This window comes from Polypterus senegalus, chromosome 11 (assembly GCF_016835505.1).
Source record: "Polypterus senegalus isolate Bchr_013 chromosome 11, ASM1683550v1, whole genome shotgun sequence".
Taxonomy (NCBI): Eukaryota; Metazoa; Chordata; class Cladistia; order Polypteriformes; family Polypteridae; genus Polypterus; species Polypterus senegalus.
The window spans coordinates 150,514,084-150,538,653 of NC_053164.1; the positions used below are offsets into that span (position 1 = coordinate 150,514,084).

Here is a 24,570-nt window from a genome sequence, read left to right on the forward strand (position 1 = left end):
TGTATTTTGCATAAGTATTCTCAACAAAACTCTTTTTCAGATACATTTCTTAACCTTTAAAGTCCCTTTTCAAATATATTTCTTACCTTGGCTACCATCAGTTTTATTTTGTTTTTATTAATGTTCCTTTATAATATTCATTTTATACTATTTTATTTAATCACGGTACATTGTTAAGAGCATCTGGTGTGGGCGACTGTCATGTTCCTACAGGGGTTTACAGCTAAGAAGAAACAAATTCAGTAAAGTAGTGCAGTGAGCAGGCACCTGCTTTGGCGATTGGCACAGGTGTTGCTCATGTCTATAGACAGCCATTTTGTCTGCTTGTGTACAGCTACTAAGTCTTTTGCCTGAGGCAGCTGTCTATATGGGGTGCTATAAAGCAGGTACATAACACTCATATAAACAATACAGTTAACAGTAAATGTAGTGCAGACGAACCAATATAACACCAACAGGAATCTTTATTATAATATACTCAAGGTATTGTGATAAGAGCATCTGGTGCAGGTGACTGCCATATTCCCACAGGTTAGCAGCCAATAAAGATTTTTCCAATAGTAGTAGTGCGATGAGCAAACACTTGCTTTGGTGATTAGCGCAAGTATAGCTTAATACTAGAATTACCAAAGCCTACAAAAAAAAACTCGTAAATCCGGCCCACCGTAAATCCCTTTTTACCGCTGCGCCACAGTTGTATCATCCTTCAACCTTTTGTGAATGTGTTTATTTGATCTTTGGACTTCAGGCTTCACGCATTATATAGTGTATACCTACATTTTGTCATTTATTACTAAAATATAAAAAAGTTTCTGTTTTAACAATGTATTTACACAGACTATTGTAGACACGAACACACATGAAATGCATGTGTTCCAATTAACAAATCTATTATTTCCATTCTAAAACTCCAGCACTTCACTTCCAGATAATTAAAGGCATGAGCTGAGAGAACTTGGTGCACTTTCTGCATCGGTGGGGAGGATGGAATAGTAGGCTGCTTGCTGCTTGTCTTGATCGGAACATTTACAAAACAAAAGACACTGACAGAGAGGTGTGAAGGGTTTTAAGGTGGACTGGATTTATGAGTTTTTTCATAGGCTTTGGTAATTCTAGAGTTAACCTTTTGGTCTGCTTGTGCACAGCTAGTAACCTTTTGGTCTGCTTGTGCACAGCTAGTAAGTCTTTGCTTAAAGCATTTGTCCCTGTGCATGAGGGGCTCTATAAAGCAGCTGTAATAAGGCAAAATTCAACAATACAAGATTGTTTTTGTCTCTACATTCTTTCTAACCTCTTTTACAAATTAAAAAAATAATCAGTGTGAAAAATTATGACACAGTAATTAAATCTCTCAGAAATAGATTTAATTTGCACTTTGAGAGCACATGACATCACTGATTAGATGAGAGTTAACTGTTTAACTTGCAGATGGAAAGATTAATCACTTTTTAATCCCATGTCCTACACAGTCCTCATTAAGGACTGGACTACAGTATTTGCATTCATTCTCTGATTGGAGATCTACAGATCAAACTCCGCATTCATCCATTTTCTAGACAGCATCAGTGCCATGCATATAGAACAGAGATAGGAGAGGAAACTGCACAGTGGCAGTGCCAACAGTGCTAGCATTTAAAAATCAAGGAAGGCTTCAAAAGAAGCAGCCGTTTGGCTTGTATATACCAGCAATTAAATGAGTGGGTCCATTTGTTAATACAAAACATAATTTTATTGTTCAGTTGCTTTGAAGCACAAAGGACGCCTCTCTAGTAATATGAAATGTATGGGACATTGGCGACTGTAATGCAGTCTATAAGTCACAGGTAACTGAATACAAATATGTTGGTCCATTTCATTTTCTAATTCTAAAATTGTACACAGGCTAAGCAATAACAAAGTCTGGTACTCATGCAAGATACTCTGAAAACACAGGCTGTTTTAGTTCTTGAATAATGGATTGTGTAAAACTGACAAGTCTCATTTCATACAGGAAGAGCTGAAGTTTGGAAAAACAAAGACTGAAAATAAAGTACCAGGAGTTTGTGACATTTGAAAGTTGAATCAATTTTGACTCATCTATCTGGAGAGAAACAGTAGGGTGACGAGACGTGATCTTCACGTTAAGATCACGGGAGACACTTAAAAGACCAACATGACTAAAGAGACTGGCCACGGAGCGTCTCGCGGGGACCTTAAACATGAGACTTTGTGCCAAGAGACTGACCCGGGACTGTCTCGCAAGGATGTAGAACATGAGATTCTTGCAAGACACACCCTAGTTACAACCAAATAAGAGCACGGGCAGCAACACATTCAGTCATGTTTTGGCTTTGAGCACACACAGATCCAGGGCTCTCAGCGCATATAAAACGTATAAGGACAATACGTTATAAATGAAACGTAAATGACTAAGCGAAGACGAAAGCAGCACGGAGAAAAAAGAGACTCAAAAGCGTTGGAGAGACATAAAAGAAAATAAGGAAAGTAATTATCAGCCCGGAACAAGTGGAATTGACAAAAAAGCATGTCCAATTCAGACGTTGGCGCTATACACATGCAGAGCAGGTTAGAGATAATGAAAACTGGAATTCAAAAGACTCAAAAAAAACAAAACAAAACATCGGCGCGATATACATGCACAGCAAGATACAGAATATGAAAGCAGAAAAAAAAAAAATGACAGTGTCAAAACAAAGAAAATAAGCATCGCATTAGTGCAGAGAGAGAGAGAGAGAGAGAGAGAGAAATTATTACTCGGAGAAATAACGAAAAGGCGAATAGAGATCGAATATATGGACATAGGTGAAATGTCAGAAGTATGCAAATACTGTAAGGCTTTGAAGTTTAAGTCAAGAGAATTTCAAAAACGGAGTTTACCTCACATGCATTTATTGGTTACTTTGTAAAAAAAAAAATTAACTGCTGATGTGGATCGTTTTGTCTGTGCTGAAATTCCAAACAGAGAAATCTATCCTGAATTATGGTACAAAGTCATTAAACACATGTCTCACTGACCTCATTAAAAAGATTCAGCACATTGGGACTCGAAAGATTCCAAATATTGTTTTTAGAGAAGTTCTGAAATAAAAGTGAAACTAATGAAATAGTAACAATTCAAAGAAAAACAAAATCTAAAAAAGTGTGTATCCGGAAAAACAAAAACGGGGGTTGGCAAATGATGTGATCAGGGGGCGAAGCCCCCTAGTCTGTTAAAATTTACTATTAAGTCTATTTTTTTAAAAAAACCATCCAGTGATACAACTATACAAACTTACATTGGCAAATGCTAGAATCCTAACAGAGGAATTCTCAAACAAACCAGATTATAAAAGCCTTTTATTACCAAAACTGCTTATAATGCAATTTAAATAATATCCTGAATTATTGTAGAACTTGCAAGTTAAAACAGTACAGCTATAATAATGTTTGAATTTTTAATATTGATTTTAACTCTTTTAGGGCAGATGTCAACTTTTGTCATCAGAAGGGGTTAAGGGCGGATGTTGACAAAAGTCAACATCCAGGTGTAGATGGCGATAATCAGCTGTAAACGGCAACAAAACCCACCATTACGATAAAGGTAGGCACTCTTTGCTTGGAGGAATGTTAAACTTGTTGACTCTGCATCTAATCCCTGCATGTGCTTGAGTTACGAAATGTAAACAAAGGCAAAATGGCACTGACATCTCTCGAGGGAGTGAAGCATGTACATAAAGTAAGATACTCAATGGATGATGCTTTGTGCATTATCGCCGAGTAAGACTCTGACTTTTTGGATTCTGATTTTGTTGAGAGTGATCAGGAGATCGAGCAGGAGAGTAAGGAACCGATATCGGCTGATCAGCCTCCACCTAAGCGGGTTCTTGCAACTGACGCACCTACAGCAAGGTTCACCTGGAAGGATTACCAAACATCGATCCGGGGGAGCCAAACTAGCTACCAGACTTTACAAGACGGCACAGTTTGCTGTTGGACATAACGGATTACTAGCTGTTGGGACTACCTCAGGCTGTTCTTTTCGGAGGCTGCCTTTCAACTAGTGTCAGACAAGACAAACAGGTATGCCAAGCAATTTTTTGACTCACAGGCTGTGCTTCCACTGCATTTTCATTTTTCAAAGTGGAAACCCACTTTGTGCCGACTTTACAAGACGGCACAGTTTGCTGTTGGACACAACGGATTACTAGCTGTTGGGACTACCTCAGGCTGTTCTTTTTGGAGGCTGCCTTTCAACTAGTGTCAGACAAGACAAACAGGTATGCCAAGCAATTTTTTGACTCACAGGCTGTGCTTCCACTGCATTTTCATTTTTCAAAGTGGAAACCCACAACAAAATAAAGAGATGAAGGGCTTTGTAGCAATACAAATAGAGATGACACTTGACTGGTGATGTTGAACAACAATGATCAAATACAAGGGCACCAATTTTTTCCGCCAGTATATGCCAGGGCAAACCCACAAAATATGGAATAAAGGTTTTTTTTGCTGGCAGAAGCAAACACTGGTTTCTGCCCAAAAGTAATAAAATATAAAGGAAAGCACTCCTTTTGTAGAGAGGACTGTCCTTTGACAAGAGAGAGGTATGAAAATGTGGGTCATGTAGAATACACAGACAATTCGCCAGAATTAGTCATGGATTTACAGAGCAGGAAAAATGGAGCATGTGGTACAGTGAAGATGAACAGGAGATACATGCCTTCACAACTGAAAATTAAAAGTGCCGTAAATCCTCTTTTAATGCGAGTAGAGAACTTGGTAGCAGTGGCATGGCACAATGTAAAACGGGTGACATATCTCACTACAGTTCACAGAAAAAATACATGTGAGAAACTCATTTGTCAAAAGGGAAATTCAGAAGGTCGAAAGCTGGACAAGACAGTTGTAGTGGAGAAGCAGAATTGTAAAATGGCAGGTGATAGACTGGATCAAATGCTGGGATCATACAATTACTGCCGTAAGTTCACCAAGTGGTACCACACCGTGTACCATCACATGCCTGAGGTTGCACTGACAAATGGATATATATTGTTCAAGCAGGCAAACAGCGACAGCACCATGACTGCAGCAGATTTCTGTAAGAAGGTGGTAGACGGCTTGCAAACAGAGTATGTTGCAGTGCCTTTTGCAAAGCAAGACTGACTGAGCGCCACTTTCCTATAGCATGAGGACAAAATGTATAAAAAGGACAAAAGGACTTTCACGTGTAATATATATGTAATATTTATGTGAAATCACACAGTATGCAGGCTCATACAACATGCAGGACAATGACATTTGTCATAAATATTTTTTTGTTGATTAATGTGTTTAAATCATTGCTTTGTGTACTTTTTAAAAATGTGAGTTTTTGGCAAAATATTCAGCCCTGGGAGGAAAAAAAAAAAAAACAACCCTAAAAGAAGTACTTTTCAGATACAGATGAGAAAATTAGAATGAAAACATGTATATCATGTAGTTCATGATGATATTCTTGTTCTCCACCTATGATCTAACTGTGGGAGAATCCCTAAGTCTATCATATCTATATTGAAGTTTTGTATTGTATTTTGATATTTATGAATGGTAGTATTAGTTTACTTAAATGATGCAGGGCAACTACTGGATTGATATACCACTATTTTAAATATTCTAGGATCATTAGTATTTATATATTTTATATTCTACAAAAGATACAGGGCCCAGTATGGTTCACTTGAATAATGAAGTTACTTTTAATCAAAAAGCCAGTAAAAAAGTGTTTTTTTTTTTTTTTGCTGTGGTATCGAATTTAGGCACTTAGACTGGAAACTTAAGGGTAGACTTTACAGAAATGTTGGTAGGGATAGCTTTATACCAGAATTTTTTGCCTGTGTTCTTGATATAGAATTTATTTTAAAGTAAAAGCTGGAATCCACTGTAGCAATTCTTTTCATAATTTAAAACACTTCAACCAGGTCCACTCTTAATCTCAGTTTGCTTAAATTGAAAAGGCTGAACTTCTTCAGTCCCTCCTAATTGCTCATAACTTTTAGTCCCAGACTCAGCCTAGTCACTCTTTTGAGCATTCTCTAGAGCTGCTGTGTCTTTTTTGCGATATGGAGACAAAACTGAATCAAAATACCAAGACATTTCACAACCTTAATAACCTAAAGAACAGAATCAAAATTCTAAGCAGGTGTCATGCAAGTTCATTTTTGCCCAGACAGGCAAATCAGTGTGTTTTTCTTTGCTCTGGTTCTAAGGCTGGATAAATGGGGAGAATTATGTTAGGAAGGGCATCCGGTGTAAAATTTTGCCAGATCAATATGTGGGCAACAAGGCCAGGGTTAACCAGTACTGTTAGACAACAAGATTCATCCATGCATCCATCCATTTTCCAACCCGCTGAATCTGAACACAGGGTCACGGGGGTCTGCTGGAACCAATCCCAGCCAACACAGGGCACAAGGCAGGAACCAATCCCAGGCAGGGTGCCAACCCACCGCAGGACACACACACACACACAACCACATCCACACCCCAAGCACCTAGCCTGTATGTCTTTGGACTGTGGGAGGAAACCCACGAACATGCAAACTCCACGCAGGGAGAACCCGGGAAGCGAACCCGGGTCTCCTAACTGCGAGGCAGCAGCACTACCACTGCGCCACCGTGCCGCCCGGCCAACAAGATGCTGGAGGAAATTGGGCTACTGTTGGGGGAAGGTGTGTCCGGAGGCAGGTAGAAGGTTAGAAGAGTGGAAACGAATGTAGGAACTTTGAATGTTGGTAGTATGACTGGTAAAAGGAGAGAGTTGGCTGATATATTGTGTGTTTAAGAGACCAGATGGAAGGGGAGTAACGCCAGGTGTATCGGAGGCAGGTTCAATTGTTCTACTATGGTGTGGATTGGAGGAGAAATGAAGTAGGTGTTATTGTGAAGGAACAGCATGTCAAAGGTGTTTTGGAGGTGAAAAGACTGTCGACTATGAAGCTGAAAATTGAAGCTGTGATGAATGTTATTAGTGCATATACCCCGCAAGTTGGGTGTGCTATGGATGAGAAAGATGATTTCTGGAGTGAGTTGGATGAAGTGGTTTAGTGTACCCAAGGGAGAAAGAATGGTGATTTGAGCATATTTTAATGGACAGGTTGGTGAAGGGAACAAAGGGAATAAGGATGAGACAGGTAGGTATGGTGTTAAAGAGAGGAATAAAAGTCAGGTGGTAGATTTTTTTTAAAAAGATGGACATTGTTGTGGTGAAAATGTATTTTAAGAAGAGGGAAATACACAGGGGAACATATGGGAGTGGAGGAATATGCACACAGGTGGATTATATCCTATGCCAGAGGTGCATGTGTTGAGCAGATGGAAAGAGTACTTTGAGAGGTTGATGAATGGACAGAGAGAAGGTGGGATAATGTGGAGACAGTGAAACAGGAAGTGCAGCAGATTAGCAAGGAGGAAGTAAGGACAGCTATGAAGAGGGGGAAAAATGGAAAGTCTGTTGGTCCAGATGACATATCTGTGGAAACAGAGAGGGTGTTTAGGAGAGACGGCAGTTGAGTTTTTAATCTATCTAACCAGTTTGGTTAATGCAACCTTGGAAAGAGAGAGGATACCTGAAGAGTGGAAAAGAAGTGTACTGGTTTTTAAGAATAAGGGTCATATGCAGAACTGTAGTAACTACAGAGGGATAAAATTAATCAGCCACAGCATGACGTTTTGGGAAAGAGAAGTGGAAGCTAAGTTAAGAAGTGAGGTGATGATTAGTGAGCAGCAGTATGGTTTCATGCTGGGAAACAGCACTACTGTGTTTGCTCTGAGAGTGTGGATGGAGAAGTATAAAGGTGGTCAAATGGAGTTGTGTTGCGTCTTTGTGAACCTAGAGAAAGCATATGACAGGGTGCCTGAAGAAGAGTTGTATTGTATGAGGAATTTGGGAGAGGCAGAGAAGTATGTAATAGTGGTACAGGATATGTACGATGGAAGTGCGAGATCTGTGGTAGGAGTGACAAATGGGTTTAAGATGGAGTTGGAATTACACCTGGGATTGGCTCTGAGCCCTTTCTTATTTGCAATGGTGGACATGTTGACAGAGGAGATTAGACAGGAATCCTGTGGAGTATGATGTTTGCAGAGAACATTGTGATCTGCAATGAGAGTAGTGAGCAGGTTGAGACCCTGGAGAGGTGGAGGTATGCTCTTGAGAGGAGAAGAATGAAGGTCAGTAGAGCCAAAACTGAATATATGTGTGTGAATGAGAAGGTGGTCAGAGGAATGGCGAGGATGCAGGGAACAGATATGGCAGAGGTGAAGGATTTTAAATACTTGGGATAAACAGTAATGAGGAACATGGGGTATGAAAGTCAGGTGAAGAAGAGAGTGCAGGCAGGATGGCGTGTGGACAAGCGTGTCAGGAGTGATTTTTGACAGACTGGTACCAGCACAAGTGAAAGTCTACAAGATTGTAGTGAAACCAGCTATGTTATATGGGTTAGAAACAGTTACACTGACAAAAAGACAGGAGACAGAGCTGAAGGTGGCAGAGTTAGAGATATTAAGGTTTACATTGACTTTGATGAGGATGGAGAGGACTAGGAATGAGTACATTAGAGGGTCAGCTCAGGTTGGATGGTTTGGAGACAAAGCCAGAGAGGGGAAAATGTATTGGTTTGGACATGTGAAGAGGAGAGATGCTGGGTATACTGGGAGAAGGATGTTAGGGATGGAGCTGCTAGGCAAGAGGAAGGCCCTAAGAGGAGGTTTATTATGGAATAAGATTGCTGTCAAAAACTACTCAATAATTTTAAGTCATATTTACAGTACATTTCACAGGTGTCATCAATTATGCTTGCGCTTCTGAAAGTTACAAGACAATTCTCAGGTGTGAACAAACTGTCAAAAATGCATCATTGGATGCACAAGACATTCGTTATCAAGGAAGAAACAATATATTTTTGTTAATACGCATGTGCCACAAAGGCAGCATGCTGGATTTATTTCTGAAAGCAATCATACTTAGCCCCCCCTTACAGTGGTTCCAAAGGGTAAAATGCAAAAAAAAAAAATAAAACCGACACAGTGAAATTAATTATACAATAGCAACATGCGATTAACAATAAAAAGAGCAATAAATTAACAAATTAATGGTGGTGCATTTTAAACTTCACATAATGTCTCAGCCGAGTGCCCAGATGTTTCATATTGCGGAATGTTCCCAATGTGCAGATTTCGACAGTCATGGTCATAGATTTGGGGTTGGAGGCACAGAATTATGACTACCCAGGGGGATATGAATATATACATAACGGATGGAAAGATCAGGGGCTTTACACAATATTAACTTCTAAGTAGCCCCCTTCATGACAGCACTGCTTTTAAGCGAGTTTTTTTTTTTTTTTAATGCTCACGATTTTACTATGGAAGCACTGAGTTAGATTAACAACTGAGTGTGGAGAATGTTACACCTTTATAATGGAGGTATATTCTGGACAAAAAATAAATAAGCAAAAAATAAATAAATTGTGAAATATGACAATAAATACATGAGAACATTAAATATGGGAGTTTGCAAGATCTCCCCTTGTCTGCGGGGGTTTCCTTCCACGGTGCAAACACATGCAGGTTAGGTGCTTTTGTAAGTTCGCCATGAGGTGGACAGGTGCCTTATGCTGGCTGGGATAGGCTCTGGCAGACAGTTTAGGATTCAGCGGGTTTGAAAATGAATGAATGACAAAGGAATAAGGAACAAGAAAGGCATTTTCCTGACCCATTTAATTATTTCTACTTGCATTTCAAGTTGTTAGTATTTATTTAGTGTGACATTTGACAATACTTTAACTTATTTTCACTTTATTTATTTGTGTATTTATCCATGTATCCATCCAATTTTCTAAACTCGCTTTATCCTGAACAGAGGCAGAGTCACAGGGAAGCTGGACCAGATCCCAGGAAGCATAAAGCTCTTTTCTTTTCTCTGTGCCAATTAAATATTGCATAAATCTCATTCATCAGATTACAGTGTGCCAAATTTGCCAGTCAGTATGATCCATGTAACCATGTTGGGACAAGAAAAACTCAACTGAAATTTTAAAAAGGCATCCATTTTGTCACAAAATTATTAAAATTAGTGTGGTCCATTGACATTTAAACCTTTGCAATGGCAACTGAGCATCACAGTGAAACCTATTTATTGAATATGTCAAGTTTGCCATCTAAATTTGACCCATGATCTCACTTTGAGCCAGGTATATCTCAACTGTAACATAAAAAAGGAATCATGTCACAAATATATGAAGAGAGTGGCAAAATGCTGCACAACTCTGTACAGTGCCTGTTAAACATCAATCAAGCAAGTTAACCTTAGTCATTAAAATTGGAATGTGAAAAATTTGCCAGTCCACTTGACACATGTATGCAAATTTCAACTGCAACTTAACAAAGGCATCTTTCTTTTTTCAAAACTAGTATAGCCCAATGCCATCTAACCCTTTGCAGTGCACATTAAACATCTAATTCCATTCATTAGATATAGGACTGTGCCAACTTTGCCTGTCAAATTGACCCATGTACCCAATTTATTAAAAAGGCATCAGCCTAGTCTAGACATCTGTCCAAGCTTTACTGTGCCCATTAAACATCAAAATATATCTTACTCATTAGATATGACAGTATGCCAAGTTAATCATTCAGCTGGGAAATACAGTCCTATGAAAAAGTTTGGGAACCCCTCTTAATTCACTGGATTTTTGTTTATCATTGGCTTTCAAAGTAGCAACTTTCTTTTAATATATGACATGCGTTATGGAAACGGTAGTATTTCAGCAGTGACATTAAGTTTATTGGATTAACAGAAAATATGCAATATGCATCATAACAAAATTAGGTGCATAAATTTGGGCACCCAATAGAGATATTACAGCAATACTTAGTTGAGCCTCCTTTTGGAAATATAACAGCCTCTAGACGCTTCCTATAGCCTTTGATGAGTGTCTGGATTCTGGATGGAGGTATTTTTGACCATTCTTCCGTACAAAATCTCTACAGTTCAGTTAAATTTGATGGCTGTCGAGCATGGACAGCCTGCTTCAAATCATCCCATAGATTTTCGATGATATTCAAGTCAGGGAACTATGATGGCCATTCCAGAACATTGTACTTCTCCCTCTACATGAATACCTTTGTAGATTTCAAACTGTGTTTTGGGTATTGTCTTGTTGGAATATCCAACCCCTGCGTAACTTCAACTTTGTGACTGATGCTTGAACATTATCCTGAAGAATTTGTTGATACTGGTTTGAATTCATCCGAACTTTAACAAAGGCCCCAGTCACTGAAATAGCCACACAGCATGATGGAACCTCCAGCAAATTTGACAGTAGGTAGCAGGTGTTTTTCTTGGAATGCAGTGTTCTTTTTCCGCCAAGCAAAGCACTTTCTGTTATGACCAAATAACTAAATTTTTGTCTCATCAGTCCAAAGCACTTTGTTCCAAAATGAATCTAGCTTGTTTAAATGAGCATTTGCATACAACAAGTGACTCTGTTTGTGGCGTGCGTGCAGAAAGGACTTCTTTCTCATCACCCTGCCATACAGACGTTTTGTGCAAATTGCACTGAATGGTAGAATGACGTACAGATACACCATCTGCAGCAAGATGTTCTTGCATGTCTTTGGAGGTGATCGGTGGGCTGTCTGTAACCATTCTCACAATCCTGCACATATGCCACTCCTGTATTTTTCTTGGCCTGCCAGACCTGGGTTCAACAGCAACTGTGCCTGTGGCCTTCCATTTCCCGATTCCATTCCTTAAAGTTGAAACCGACAGCTTAAACCTCTGAGACTTTTCATAGCCTTCCCCTAAACCATGAGATTGCACAATCTGTTTTCAGATCTTTTGAGAGTTGCTTTGAGGATCCCATGCTGTCACTCTTCAGAGGAGAGTCAAAGGGAAGCACAACTTGCAATTGACCACCTTAAATACCTTTTCTCATGATTGGACTCACCTGTCTATGAAGTTCAAGGCTTAACGAGGTAATCCAACCAATTTGGTGTTGCAAGTAATCAGTATTGAGCAGTTACTTGCATTCAAATCAGCAAAATTACAAGGAGATCCACATTTGTGGACAGCCAGTTTTCACATTTTATTTAATTTCATACAACTAAATACTGCTTCACTAAAAATCTTTGTTCGTAAAACACCCCAGTACTCAGATGTTCCTAAGAAATGAAAAAGACATACATACCACGGTTATCTTTTTTTGTTGAAAGTAAATTAAATCATTTTGCAGACTAAGAGGGGTTCTCAGACTTTTTCACATGACTGTAACTGAACTGTCCTTTAATAAAGGCACTTGTCTTGTCGCAAAATTTTGAAAATTAAGTTGGTCCAATTTGATGCAAGTCTTTTGTATCCGATCAGGTAGAAAATTATTTCTTTTTTCAAATCATCTTCTTTCAGCTGCTCCAGTTAGGGGATGCCACAGCGGATCATCATCTTCCATATCTTTTTTGTCCTCTGCATCTTGTTCTGTTACACCCATCACCTGCATGTCCTCACTCACCACATCCATAAACCTTCCCTTAGGCCTTTCCTCTTTTCCTCCTCCCTGGCAGCTCTATCCTTAGTATCCTTCTTCCAGTATACCCAGAATCTCTCCTCTGCACATGTCCAAACCAATGAAATCTCGCCTCTCTGACTTTGTCTCCCAACTGTCCAACTTGAGCTGACCCTCTAATGTCGTCATTTCTAATACTGTTCATCCTCGTCACGCCCAATGCAAATCTTAGCATCTTTAACTCTGCCACCTCCAGCTCTATCTCCTGCTTTCTGGTCAGTGCCACCGTCTCCAACCCATATAACATAGCTGGTCTCACTACTGTCCTGTAGACCTTCCCTTTCACTCTTGCTGATTTCCGTCTGTCACAAATCGCTCCCGACACTCTTCTCCACCCATTCCATCCTGCCTGCACTCTTTTTTTCACCTCTCTTTCACAATCCCCATTACTCTGTACTGTTGATCCCAAGTATTTAAACTCATCCACCTTCGCCAACTCTACTCCCTGCATCCTCACCATTCCACTGATCTCCCTCTCATTTACGCACATGTATTCTGTCTTGTTCCTACTTGACCTTCATTCCTCTCTAGAGCATCCTTGGGATTAATAAAGTATCTATCTATCTATCTCCACCTCCCCAGGGTCTCCTCAACCTGCTCCCTACTATCGCTACAGATCACAATGTCATCAGCAAACATCATAGTCCATGGGGTCTCCTGTCTAATCTCATCTGTCAACCTGTCCATCACCATTGCAAATAAGAAAGGACTCCGAGCCGATCCCCGATGTAATCCCACCTCCAACTTGAATGCATCCGTCACTCCTACCGCAGACCACCACTGTCACACTTCCCTCGTACATATCCTGTACAACTCTTACGTACTTCTCTGCCACTCCCGATTTCTTCATACAATACCACAGCTCCTTTCGAGGCACCCTGCCATATGCTTTCTCCAGGTCCACAAAGAAGCAATGCAACTCCTTCTGGTCTTCTCTAAACTTCTCCTGTATACTCTCCTGTATTTCCTCATTCCACCACCAGGTTTCCTCTTCATCCTTCCTCTTTCCAGATGTCATGCCAAGCACCCTTCTTGCTGTCACCCTTACATCTGCTGTAGTTTCCCAGCTGTCTGTTCTTACCACTTTACCATGGAAGCTGTCATATTGTACTTGCACCTTTTGTGAAAGTGTTTATTTGATATTTGGCCATCAGCCTTCTCAAGTTATACAGTTCATGTCTACATTTTGTCATTTTTTACTAAAACATAAAAAACATTTCTGTTTTAATGATGTGTTTACATACATTGTTGTAGTCACCGAACACAGATGAAATTACTTACTCTATACAATTCTAGGTAGCTCATTCACAGATAATCAAGGCAGGAACTGGGAGAACTTCTTGCCCGTTCTGCGCCAATGGGTTGGCTGTCTGGTATAGCAGGCAGGCTGCCTGGGCTTATCGACACATTTATAAGACAAAAGATGCGGACAGAGAGGTGCAAGCGGATTTAAGGTGGGCCAGATTTACGCAAGTTTTTTTTGTAGGCTCTTTAAAATTCTAGTGTTAAAGATGGACTTCAATATTTTTTTTAGACTTGGGTTGAAAATAGTTATAACTCTTTAAAGGGGAGAAGGAAACATGTTGTTTGTGTGGGAGCCAGAGTAATGGGCATGGGTGTGTTTGGGGATTTGCCACTTCCTATTGCTAGTTTTAAAAAGGGTGAAGTGAATAAATGTCCTTTGTGCTTGGGAGACATTGTATGTTTTGAAAGTAAAGTGATGAAAAATCAACTCTGAGCAAAATCATCTAAGGGAAACCAAGATGGCAGATCTTTGTAATTGCTTCCATTTCATTATTCTGGAATTTTTAATGACTGGATACCAGAGTGCTGTTTACGATTGTAAGGGTGATAAATTATCCAACAGATGTTCTGTGATAGCTACCTTTGCCAAACGACTTTTCCTGACAGTGATTCCAAAAGAGTTAAGAATGCAGTTTCACCTGGGTGAAGCATATCACTAGGAGGAGGAGGACACTATCAAACAGGTGAGGACTTTATTACAGAAAGTGTTTTTGATGGTACACTACTTTGTTTATAGTTGCAACCAATGCCTGTTTTTTTTTCCATGATTTGGATCTATTGATCTTCAGTTAATCTTGTGGAGAATGTTGGTCTTTTCTTGTCTCGTGTAGTGAACATAATTTGTTTGGATAATTTTTTTTTGTTTTGGAGATTGGGAACCAAGTGTTAGTTTATTTAAATATATAATAGGAAAGCAGGGTCCTACTTCTCGTTATTGACGATGGTTAATGTTTTCTTTTGTTGTATTGGAGGTGCTAGTATACCCAACCTTTTAATATAAATTATAGGAACTTCCACTTAATACTCTTTGAACATATTCTCCCCCGCCCCCGACATTCACCAGCAATTTACCTACACCTTCAAAAAATGTCTTAAATATATTTGCCCCACTCAAGATAAAAGATTTTAAGTGTCACATGTGCATCGACTGAATAGTGCAATTACGTTATGTTACAGTAGGATTATTTTATAGGAACTCAAACTCTCTCTTGAGGCATGGCCAGAAGTACCGAGTGTGGCCACATCAATGTTTGTGATTTAAGTCATGTTCAATATGATATGAAAAATGGTAATAGCTGCTTGATACTGTCCGATTGTGGTGTTGGTTCAAGTTTGACTTTTTTAAACTGACAAAAATTGTTCCAATTAACAGAAAATGCCTTCCAATAGCAGAGCCTTCAGCTCTCAGGAAGAACGAAGTAGATTAGCAGCCAAGGAACAGCAGATCAACTCTTGTCTATGTGTAGATATCAGAGGGGTATCGAGAGGCAGTGAAGCATGTGTGCTTGTGCTTTATTAACCTGAACTAGTCACATAACCAAATACTCTATGATATCCTGTTGAAATTTGTACAAAGACATGAGGTATTGAGCTTACAATTTTGTACCATTCCAACCCAGTTTTTGCAGGGTAGAATCACTTTTTAAATATTAGATTTAAGTGGAGTTTGCCGAAAGTGAGACATGGGACTACTCTCTAGTTCATGATTTTCCTGGACAGATTATCTAGGTGCAGCCAAGATGTTGAGTATCTAATTTGCAATCCTAAGGGGTTAGATCCTTGCAATTTCTGGATGATGATGTTGTTGTCGTCTCCAGGTCATACCGGAGTATGAAGTAGCCGAGGTTAGAATTAGCACAACCAAATCAGAGGCCATGGTCCTCTCAAGAGTTACTTGCTAATAGATATGGGAGGAGTTCCTCTTCCAAGTGCATACATTAAAAGGATCATGTACACAAGTGAGATGTTGTGTGACCATAAAGGACTGATTGATCACAATGCTCCTGATGCAGTACTGTAAACATAATACTGGATCATGACAGTGAAGCAGCAGCTAACTCTTTGGATAATTAAGTTTACTGAATGTCTACATCTTACCTCGATCCTCATAAATCATTTAACAGTTCTGGCATATTTTTTCAGTTATAAGATTACAGGTGCATTCTCAATAAATAAGAATATCATTGAAAAGTTAATATATTTCAGTAATTCAATTAAAGTGAATTTCATATATTATATATAGATTCATTACACACATACTGATATTTCAAGTGTTTGTTTCTTTTCATTTTGCGGATTATGGCTTATAGCTGATGAAAACCCAAAATTCAGTATCTTGGAAAATTAGAATATTGTGAAAAAAGGTCAATATTGTAGACTCAAGGTGTCACACACTACTCAGCTAAATTAACCCAAAACACCTTCAAAAAGGTGTCCGGAGCCTTAAAATGGTCTCTCAGTCCGGTTCAGCAGGCCATACAATCATGGGGAAGACTACCGACTTGACAATCGTCTGGGAGGCAATCATTGACACCCTCCACAAGGAGGGTAAGCCACAAGAAGCTGGCTGTAGCCAAACATATTAATGGGAAGTTGAGTGGAAGGAAAAAATGTGGCAGAAAAAGGTGCACAACCAACAGGGATAACTGCAGTCTTGAGAGGATTGTGAAGTAATGTGAAGCAAAAATATATGGGAAATGGGCTACAACTGTCGCATTCCTTGTGTCAAGCCACTACTGAACTAGAGACAACGTCAGAAGCATTTTACCTGGGCCAGTGGCGTAGCGTGGGTGACAGCCGCCCCCTTATTTAGGTATTTCAATTTAAAAGACTAAAATATACAGTAATTCTTTGCCGCCCTCTAAAAGTGCCGAACAGGGCGGGCTGCCCCTACTACGCTACGCCACTGACCTGGGCGAAGGAGAAAATGAACTGGACTGTTGCTCAGTGTCCAAAGACCTCTTTTCAGATGAAAGTAAATTTTGCATTTCATTTGGAAATCAAGGTCACAGAGTATGGAGGAAGAGTCGAGAGGCACAGAATTCAAGTTGCTTGAAGTCCAGTGTGAAGTTTCCACAGTCAGTGATGATTTGGGGAACCATGTCATCTGCTGGTGCTGGTCCACTGTGTTTTATCAAGTCCAAAGTCAGTACAGCGGTCTACCAGGAAATTTTAGAGCACTTCATGTTTCCCTCTAATGACATGCTTTATGGAGATGCGGATTTCATTTTCCAGCGGGACTTGGCACCTGCTGACACTGCCAAAAGTACCAATACCTGGTTTAATGACCATGGTATCGCTATAGTTGATTGGCCAGCAAACTCGCCTGACCTAAACCTCAAAGAATCTATGGGGTATTGTCAAGAGGAAGACAAAAGACACTAGACCTAACAATGCAGACAAGCTGAAGGCTGCTATCAAAGCATCCTGGGCTTCCATAACACGTCAGCAGTGCCACAGGCTGAATGCCTCCATGCCATGCCGCACTGATGCAGCAATTTATACAAAAGGAGCCCCTGCTAAGTATTGAGTGCATACATGGACATAATTTTTCAGAAGGACAACATTTATGTATTAAAAATAATTTTTTATTGGTTTTATGTAATACCGTATTCTAATTTTCTGAGACACCGAATTTTCATTACCTGTAGGCCGTAATCAGCAAAATGAAAAGAAATAAACGCTTGAAATATGTCATTCTATGTGTAATGACTCTGTATAATATACGAGTTTCACTTTTTGAATTGCATTACTGAAATAAATTAACTTTGATGATGTTCTAATTTATTGAGATGCACCTGTACAAGTGACCAAAATGAGTATTTTTTTTTCCATGCACATGTTGGGTTGGCTTTCTATTCAAGAGTGAGAAGCTCATTATTTTGAGATGATCTACAGAAGAGAACTTCTGCATTTCTGGATCAGTAAGAAAATAATTGCTTTAAAATGCAGTACCATATACAACCCCAATAAAAGAAGGGAGACTTAGCATTCATCAGAACACATTGTGTATGGCTACACTTGTCACACTTGTTCAATTACCGATTCATTTTCTAGCAGGCAAAAGTGACAAAAAGTTCCAATATATATGGTCATTCCCAAACAATAGTCATGCATGGATTTAACGTTTCAAAACATCCACATTAAAAAGACACTGTGATGGTACAGCTCATAATGCATTGAAGCATGAGGCAGACTACTCTGATTATATGATCTCCAAAGTGTTAATGGAAGCACATTATCTGCGAGACATGTAGTTAGTGGGGATGCTTAAATATCACAGTTCAACCGGAAAACAAATTTATATTATTTGTTGGAATTTTGAAGCCAAAGTAATGTTCATTATGATAACTAAAATGTGACAAACACATTTGTTTTGTGTGGGAGAGAATGGTATGATATTTTCAGTTAGGAACAATTCTTCCAGGTATGATAAGTCCACTTCAGTGGCAAATTTTTGGTTAGTACACTGGCTAAGCAATAACACAGCTCTCTTATGCACACCAACTTGAAAGTGTAGCAACAGAGGCAGTTTTACTGGGTTCTGAAGTAATGGATGATCTTCAATCAGTTTTATTTCACAGAATTAGCAAATGTTAAAAAAGAGGGGAAGATTTGAAACAATTGAATTAATTTGACTTGTCCATTACACCATTAGCCTTCAATATGTGTTACTATCCAGAAAAATGTCTGAATCAAACAAAATTTCAAATGTCACAAACCTGGAAAATCTTAATTCACCAATTTATGTGGCACTGATGATATAATTTCCAAATGTTTATTTTTTAGCACTGATTTTAAGCAGTCCTTATTTTTTGGTGAGCAGGGAATGCCAATGAATATATTTAGTACATCGCAAGATAATGATATCATCCTTTATAAACACTATACTGAAACCCCCCTCAGTACTTAGCTTGTGTAGGCTTAATGTGTATGTAATGTAAATGAGCGGGTACCTGGAAGAAAATATCTAGGGGCCACATTTACAAAACTTACACAGAAAAAGAGGTTTGAAATGCTTGTATGCAGCTTCCCACCCAATCATTAGGATTTATATATAAAGGAAACAAAAAAACTTGACAGGGAAACATGCATATATTTATGGCAACTCTGACATGTGCATATTCAACATTTTGAAGAAACTGGGAAATAATACCCTTGATCGAAAGAAAAATGCAGGCAAACTAGCTAAAATGACAACTCATATACACTGAACAGTTATTATAATGTACATTGATGTGACAATCATTAAAGCTCTAATGTGATCAATATAATGACAGATTTTATTTTAGTTCCCTTTAAAAAAGGCTGCATATTTGTAATGCAAAACTTGCTTTTTTATTTTTCGTCAATTTAGACTATTCGTCACTTCTCAGGAAGCTGATCTGACACACACTTTACAGAAGTGAAGGTCTGTTGCACAGTTTGCAACGTAGCTAGAAATCCATGAAGGGAGAAGATGAGTCACATATTTTAAAATAGCTTTTTTATTCCTAAGCTTTCAACTCCTACTAGGAGTCATCATCTTGTATGTACATATATTGCAGACCGTGGGTCCTGCCTTCTGACAGCATTGCAATGCTCCTTTATACGTGTTTTAGATGTTTGTTCCACGTATACAGGTGGGCATGTGCTGCACGGTATACTGTATAAGGTCTTCCTTGTCTCTGCTGCCGGTTTCCTGCTTTGCAGTTTCCCAGTGAAATGTGTGTCTGGTTGAACTTATCACACAAGCAGAGTTATGTTAAGACATTATTCTGTAGGATTTACACCCTTTGTAATATGTATGAAACGAAAAAGAATGAGATGCCATCTTTTCCATTTCTGTGCATCAAATGGCTACTCCAAGACATTTATCAAACAATGTTTATATAGGAGAACCACAGGTCTCGGCAAACAATTGACTCTAACCTGTACCCCCCATTCCACCCGGCACAGCCTTCCTCACGGGCCTGGATTTTCCCCGTTTTTAATGCTTTATCCAGTGACATCGATTTACTAGTATACGGCAGCGGAGCTTCTTCAACTTCGGTGTTGCCCATCTGAACCACCTTTAGTGTTGTGCCACCACCGGGATATTCTCCATCTCTCCCGTCGGAAATACATTCACCGCGGTTCGTTATGATCACAGGCCAATACAGTCTTTTTGGTCTATTTCTTGTTGAACTTCACAGAGGTCTGGATGGACTGCTGACCTTAGTGTTGTAGCCAAACCTAACGAGGTTGGCTATAACAACACATGGGAAAATCAAACTTGCCATTGGGCTATTCAATATCCGTTAACTCACCAGTAAGGGGCTTATATGCTACGATCTGTTAACGGACCGCAAATTTGATTTGATTTTTTTTTTTTTTGCTTAACTGAGACTTGGCAGCAACCTGGTGATTTCTGGAAACTTGTTTAGCATGGTGAGGGACTTTTTTTTTTTTAATATTTTATGATGAAAGCAGCTATTCTAATATTTGTTTAAATTAATTAATGTGCACCCTATGATTTTATTTAGTCTCATATAACCGCAAAAATTTGGATTAAATAAAAATGTATTTTTTGCTTGTTAGTGCATTTAAAACTTAAAGAAAATTGTTTTACTTAAAAAATTTTTTATGTATTTTATTTTTTGCTTTTTAGTTTGAGTATTTTGCAAATAATTTTTCTTTAGTCATTTTTCATGAATAGGAAGCCGCTTTTAAAAGTATTACATAATCTTCTTTGAAGAATTATTTGAATACTAAGAAGAATTATATTTTGGTTTCTATGTTTCTGTTCAGGCTCTTATGGGATTAGTGCTTAGTTGCTACGAAAAAAAAATACCGATGATAGAACAGCAAACTTACGGTAATACTTCCTCACCGTGATCATCAAGGCTACTCATTCATAAGAACAAACAAGTTGGCATGCTTATTTACCCACTCCACTCACTGGAAGAGGCAAATGGAGGCAATCCAATGCATCTCTCACTTGTATGCTCCTATGTGTCACTATATTCTCTCTCCGTCATTGTTGTGTGTGCGCTAATTGGAGTCGCATAACCATTGATTACGACAAAATGTATTACTTAATTGCATCGGTTGTGACGGATAATTGTGTTGTCATCGATATTGAACAGGTATGCAAAATGTGAAGAAATTCGCTTTGTCAGAAGTGGGTTTAAAAATCAGTTGCAAGATTTGACCCAGACAAACCAAGACAGACACACAGAGGAGTAAAGTTAAATAAAATCTTTTAATAAAAAAGGTAAATTGCATAGAAATGTATGTACGCCAGGTTTTATAAATCAGAATTTTTTTTTTTTGGTGTATTCGTTTTCCTTTTTTTTTTGCATGCCATACAGCTATTTTCATACTTAAAATCAGTTTTATAAATGAAGCTAAAGGAGTGAATGAGAGAGTGTGTTTGTTAAAGAGTGTGGTGGCTGCACGCGTGTGCATGAGGTTAGGTGGGGGTCTATGTTGTGGCATGGTAAAGCCCAAATATTTGCACCTGGTCAGATCTATTTGATGACCCCTGCCATAGAAGCTGAAGAGAACACAATTGGCTGCACAAAAAGCAACACAATAACTAACCTGATTCCAGTAGGAGTTGCTGGTTCATTTGGAAACATTTCCTTGAGAAGGTCTGATTTCCGCTTCTCACTAGCATCATGACGCTCCTTTTCCTACAGGAAAGAACAAGATGAAGTTTACAGACTAACTTGCTTTTGCAGTCTAGAGCATTAAAGGCTCATGCATTCAAAACAAAGTATAAGTCAGGTATCATAGAATGGTGTCTAAGGATGCCCCGATCAACTGGCCAATACTGATCACCGATTTTGTGTTACTGGATCAGCCGATTCCAATACAGATTCAGATTTTTTATACCATGCTCCTGCATAACCAGACGAATATTACTACAACCATGGTATTTTTATAATTAGATAGATAGATACTTTATTAATCCCAAGGGGAAATTCACATACTCCACCAGCAGCATACTGATAAAGAACAATATTAAAGAGTGATAACAATGAAGGTATAACAGACAGACAATAATTTTGTATAATATTAACGTTTACCCCCCCGGGTGGAACTGAAGAGTCGCATAGTGTGGGGGAGGAATGATCATCAGTCTGTCAGTGGAGCAGGACAGTGACAGCAGTCTGTTGCTAAAGTTGCTCCTCTGTCTGGAGATGATACTGTTCAGTGGATTTTCCATTATTGACAGGAGCCTGCTCAGTGCCCGTCGCTCTGCCATGGATGTCAAACTGTACAGCTCCGTGCCTACAATAAAGCCTGCATTCCTCACCAGTTTGTCCAGGGGTGAGGGATCCCTCTTCTTTATGCTACCACCACGTAGAAGAGGGCGCTCACCACAACCATCTGATAGAACATCTGCAGCATCGTATTGCAGATGTTGAAGGACGCCAGCCTTCTAAGGAAGTATAGCTGGCTCTGTCCTTTCTTACACAGAGCATCAGTATTGGCAGTCCAGTCCAATTTATCATCCAGCTGCACTTCCAGGTATTTATAGGTCTGCACCCTCTGCACACAGTCACCTCTGATGATCACAGGGTCCATAAGGGGCCTGGGCCTCTTAAAATCCACCACCAGCTCCTTGGTTTTGCTGGTGTTCAGTTGTAGGTGGTTTGAGTCGCACCATTCAACAAAGTTCTTGATTAGTAATATATTATATTATATTATATATATATATACACACACTATAGACTATAGGTGTTAACAGTTCATTTTTTATTAAAGTACAATTCTGCAGACTTATTGTTCAGTGACCATAAATACTAAAATAAAGTAGGTATTTTTAGGAAATTTTAACTAATGTATAAAAATATGTATCCATAATACTTATGGCATACAAGAAAATTAAAATCTTCTCAATTAACAAGCAGTCATATTGTTTAATTTCTTCTGTAATTTACTTATCTGAAAGAAACCTTAATTAAAAAAGTAGTTTTAATCATTTCTCTAACCCATATGGGGTTTGGTAAGAATTACAAATTTAAGAACTTCAAACAGTATGTTTTAATTAAAGAACAAATAAGGTCTGAATTAATGTAGCTTTTCTTGCCATTTGACTAATTGCACAGGACTCCACCCAATTTTATTCCTCCAATTTCTTTAACATAAAGACTAATCTTCCATTTGTCTCTTGCTCTCATGCCTTGACTGGCTGCTTTTTTACTGTGTTCCATTTACCTTGGATGTCGGAGCTAGGAATGAAGTCACACCCGAGTCGATAGTGTTCCAGTCAGACATCTGGAAAATCAATATGAAGATGTCCAGAAAGAGTTTTGCTGTACTTGCTCTATCAGAATAAACAGCAGTTGACAGCAAAGCTTTACATGGCCATTGTATCCAAACCCCAGGGCAACAAATCTAAAGATAGACATTGGACATACTGTGTGTGCAACTGATGTAATGAGACATGCATATGCAGAAGTGTGAATAAACCATATACAGTGATCCCTTGCTATATCGCGCTTCGACTTTCGCGCCTTCACTCCATCGCAGATATTAAATGTAAACATATCTAAATATATATCACAGATTTTTTGCTGGTTCGTGGATTTCTGCGGACAATGGGTCTTTCAATTTATGGTACATGCTTCCTCATTTGATTTACCCAATTGATTTCATACAAGGGACGCTATTGCCGGATGGCTGAGAAGCTACCCAAATCAGAGCACGTATTACATATTAAATAAAACTCCTCAATGATATACGATATGCTTCCCGAAGCGCAGTGCTTCGCATACTTGAAAGCCCGAACGGCACGTATTGATTTTTGATTGTTTGCTTTTCTCTGTCTCTCTCGGACATTCTCTGCTCCTGATGGAGGGGGTGTGAGCAGAGGGACTGTTTGCACACTGGCCTAGAGGATACGGACGCTCCTCTAAAAAATGCTGAAAGACTACATTCACATTGCTCCCTTCCTTGCAGCTGCTTTGTCTGGCGGTGCTTCGCATGCTTAAAAGCCTGAACAGCCCTATTGATTTTTGATTGTTTGCTTTTCTCTCTCTCCGACATTCTCTGCTCCTGATGCGCACTCCTTTGAAGAGGAAGATATCTTTGCATTCTTTTAATTGTGAGACAGAACTGTCATATCTGTCTTGTAATGGATCACAGTTTAAAACTTTTGACTAAAGGGTGTTATTTCATGTCTAGAGGGCTCTAATAATGTTAAAAAACATATTTAGAAGATTGTAAACCAGTTTTCTATGTTCTAACTGCGAAAATATTCAATTTATAAATAAAGAATCCTACTTCGTGGAAATTCATTTATCGCGGTAGAGTCTGGAATGGATTAACCACGATAAACGAGGGTTTACTGTAATACATAGTTCTGTGTACATGGCCATTTTGGATTAATCCCATGATCAGAGGTCAAACTCTGATTTGAAAAATTAGCCCAGAGTTTGAGTTGGAATTCTGACTTAAGGGGGCATTCAATTGAAAATTCCAAATTTCCACTTCAAATCGAACACATCATTGTTACACTACAGTTAGTGTACAGCAGCAAAAAAAAAAAAAAATCTCATGCAAAAGAGCACTATAATTTACTGTAAAGTGTAGAAAAGCAGGGCTTAAAAAAAATTGTTTTTTGTGATTGGCCAATTGATCGGAGCACCCCTATTTGGTGACAAAACAAAAACATGCCTAATAAGTTTTATTGTGAAATGTGCTACATAAATGCAAA

At 38.9% G+C, this 24,570-nt stretch overlaps 1 protein-coding gene across 6 annotated transcripts in view; it reads right to left on the bottom strand.

The window, feature by feature from the left end:
- LOC120539615 (lamina-associated polypeptide 2-like) overlaps positions 1–24,570 on the bottom strand; it is a 66,005-nt gene that overhangs the window by 2,777 nt on the left and 38,658 nt on the right. For all 6 annotated transcript variants that reach the window (XM_039769886.1, XM_039769890.1, XM_039769888.1 and 3 more), the window contains one exon: positions 21,447–21,538. In XM_039769886.1, the coding sequence (XP_039625820.1) occupies positions 21,447–21,538 (92 nt within the window). The remainder of the gene's footprint in view (positions 1–21,446; positions 21,539–24,570) is intronic.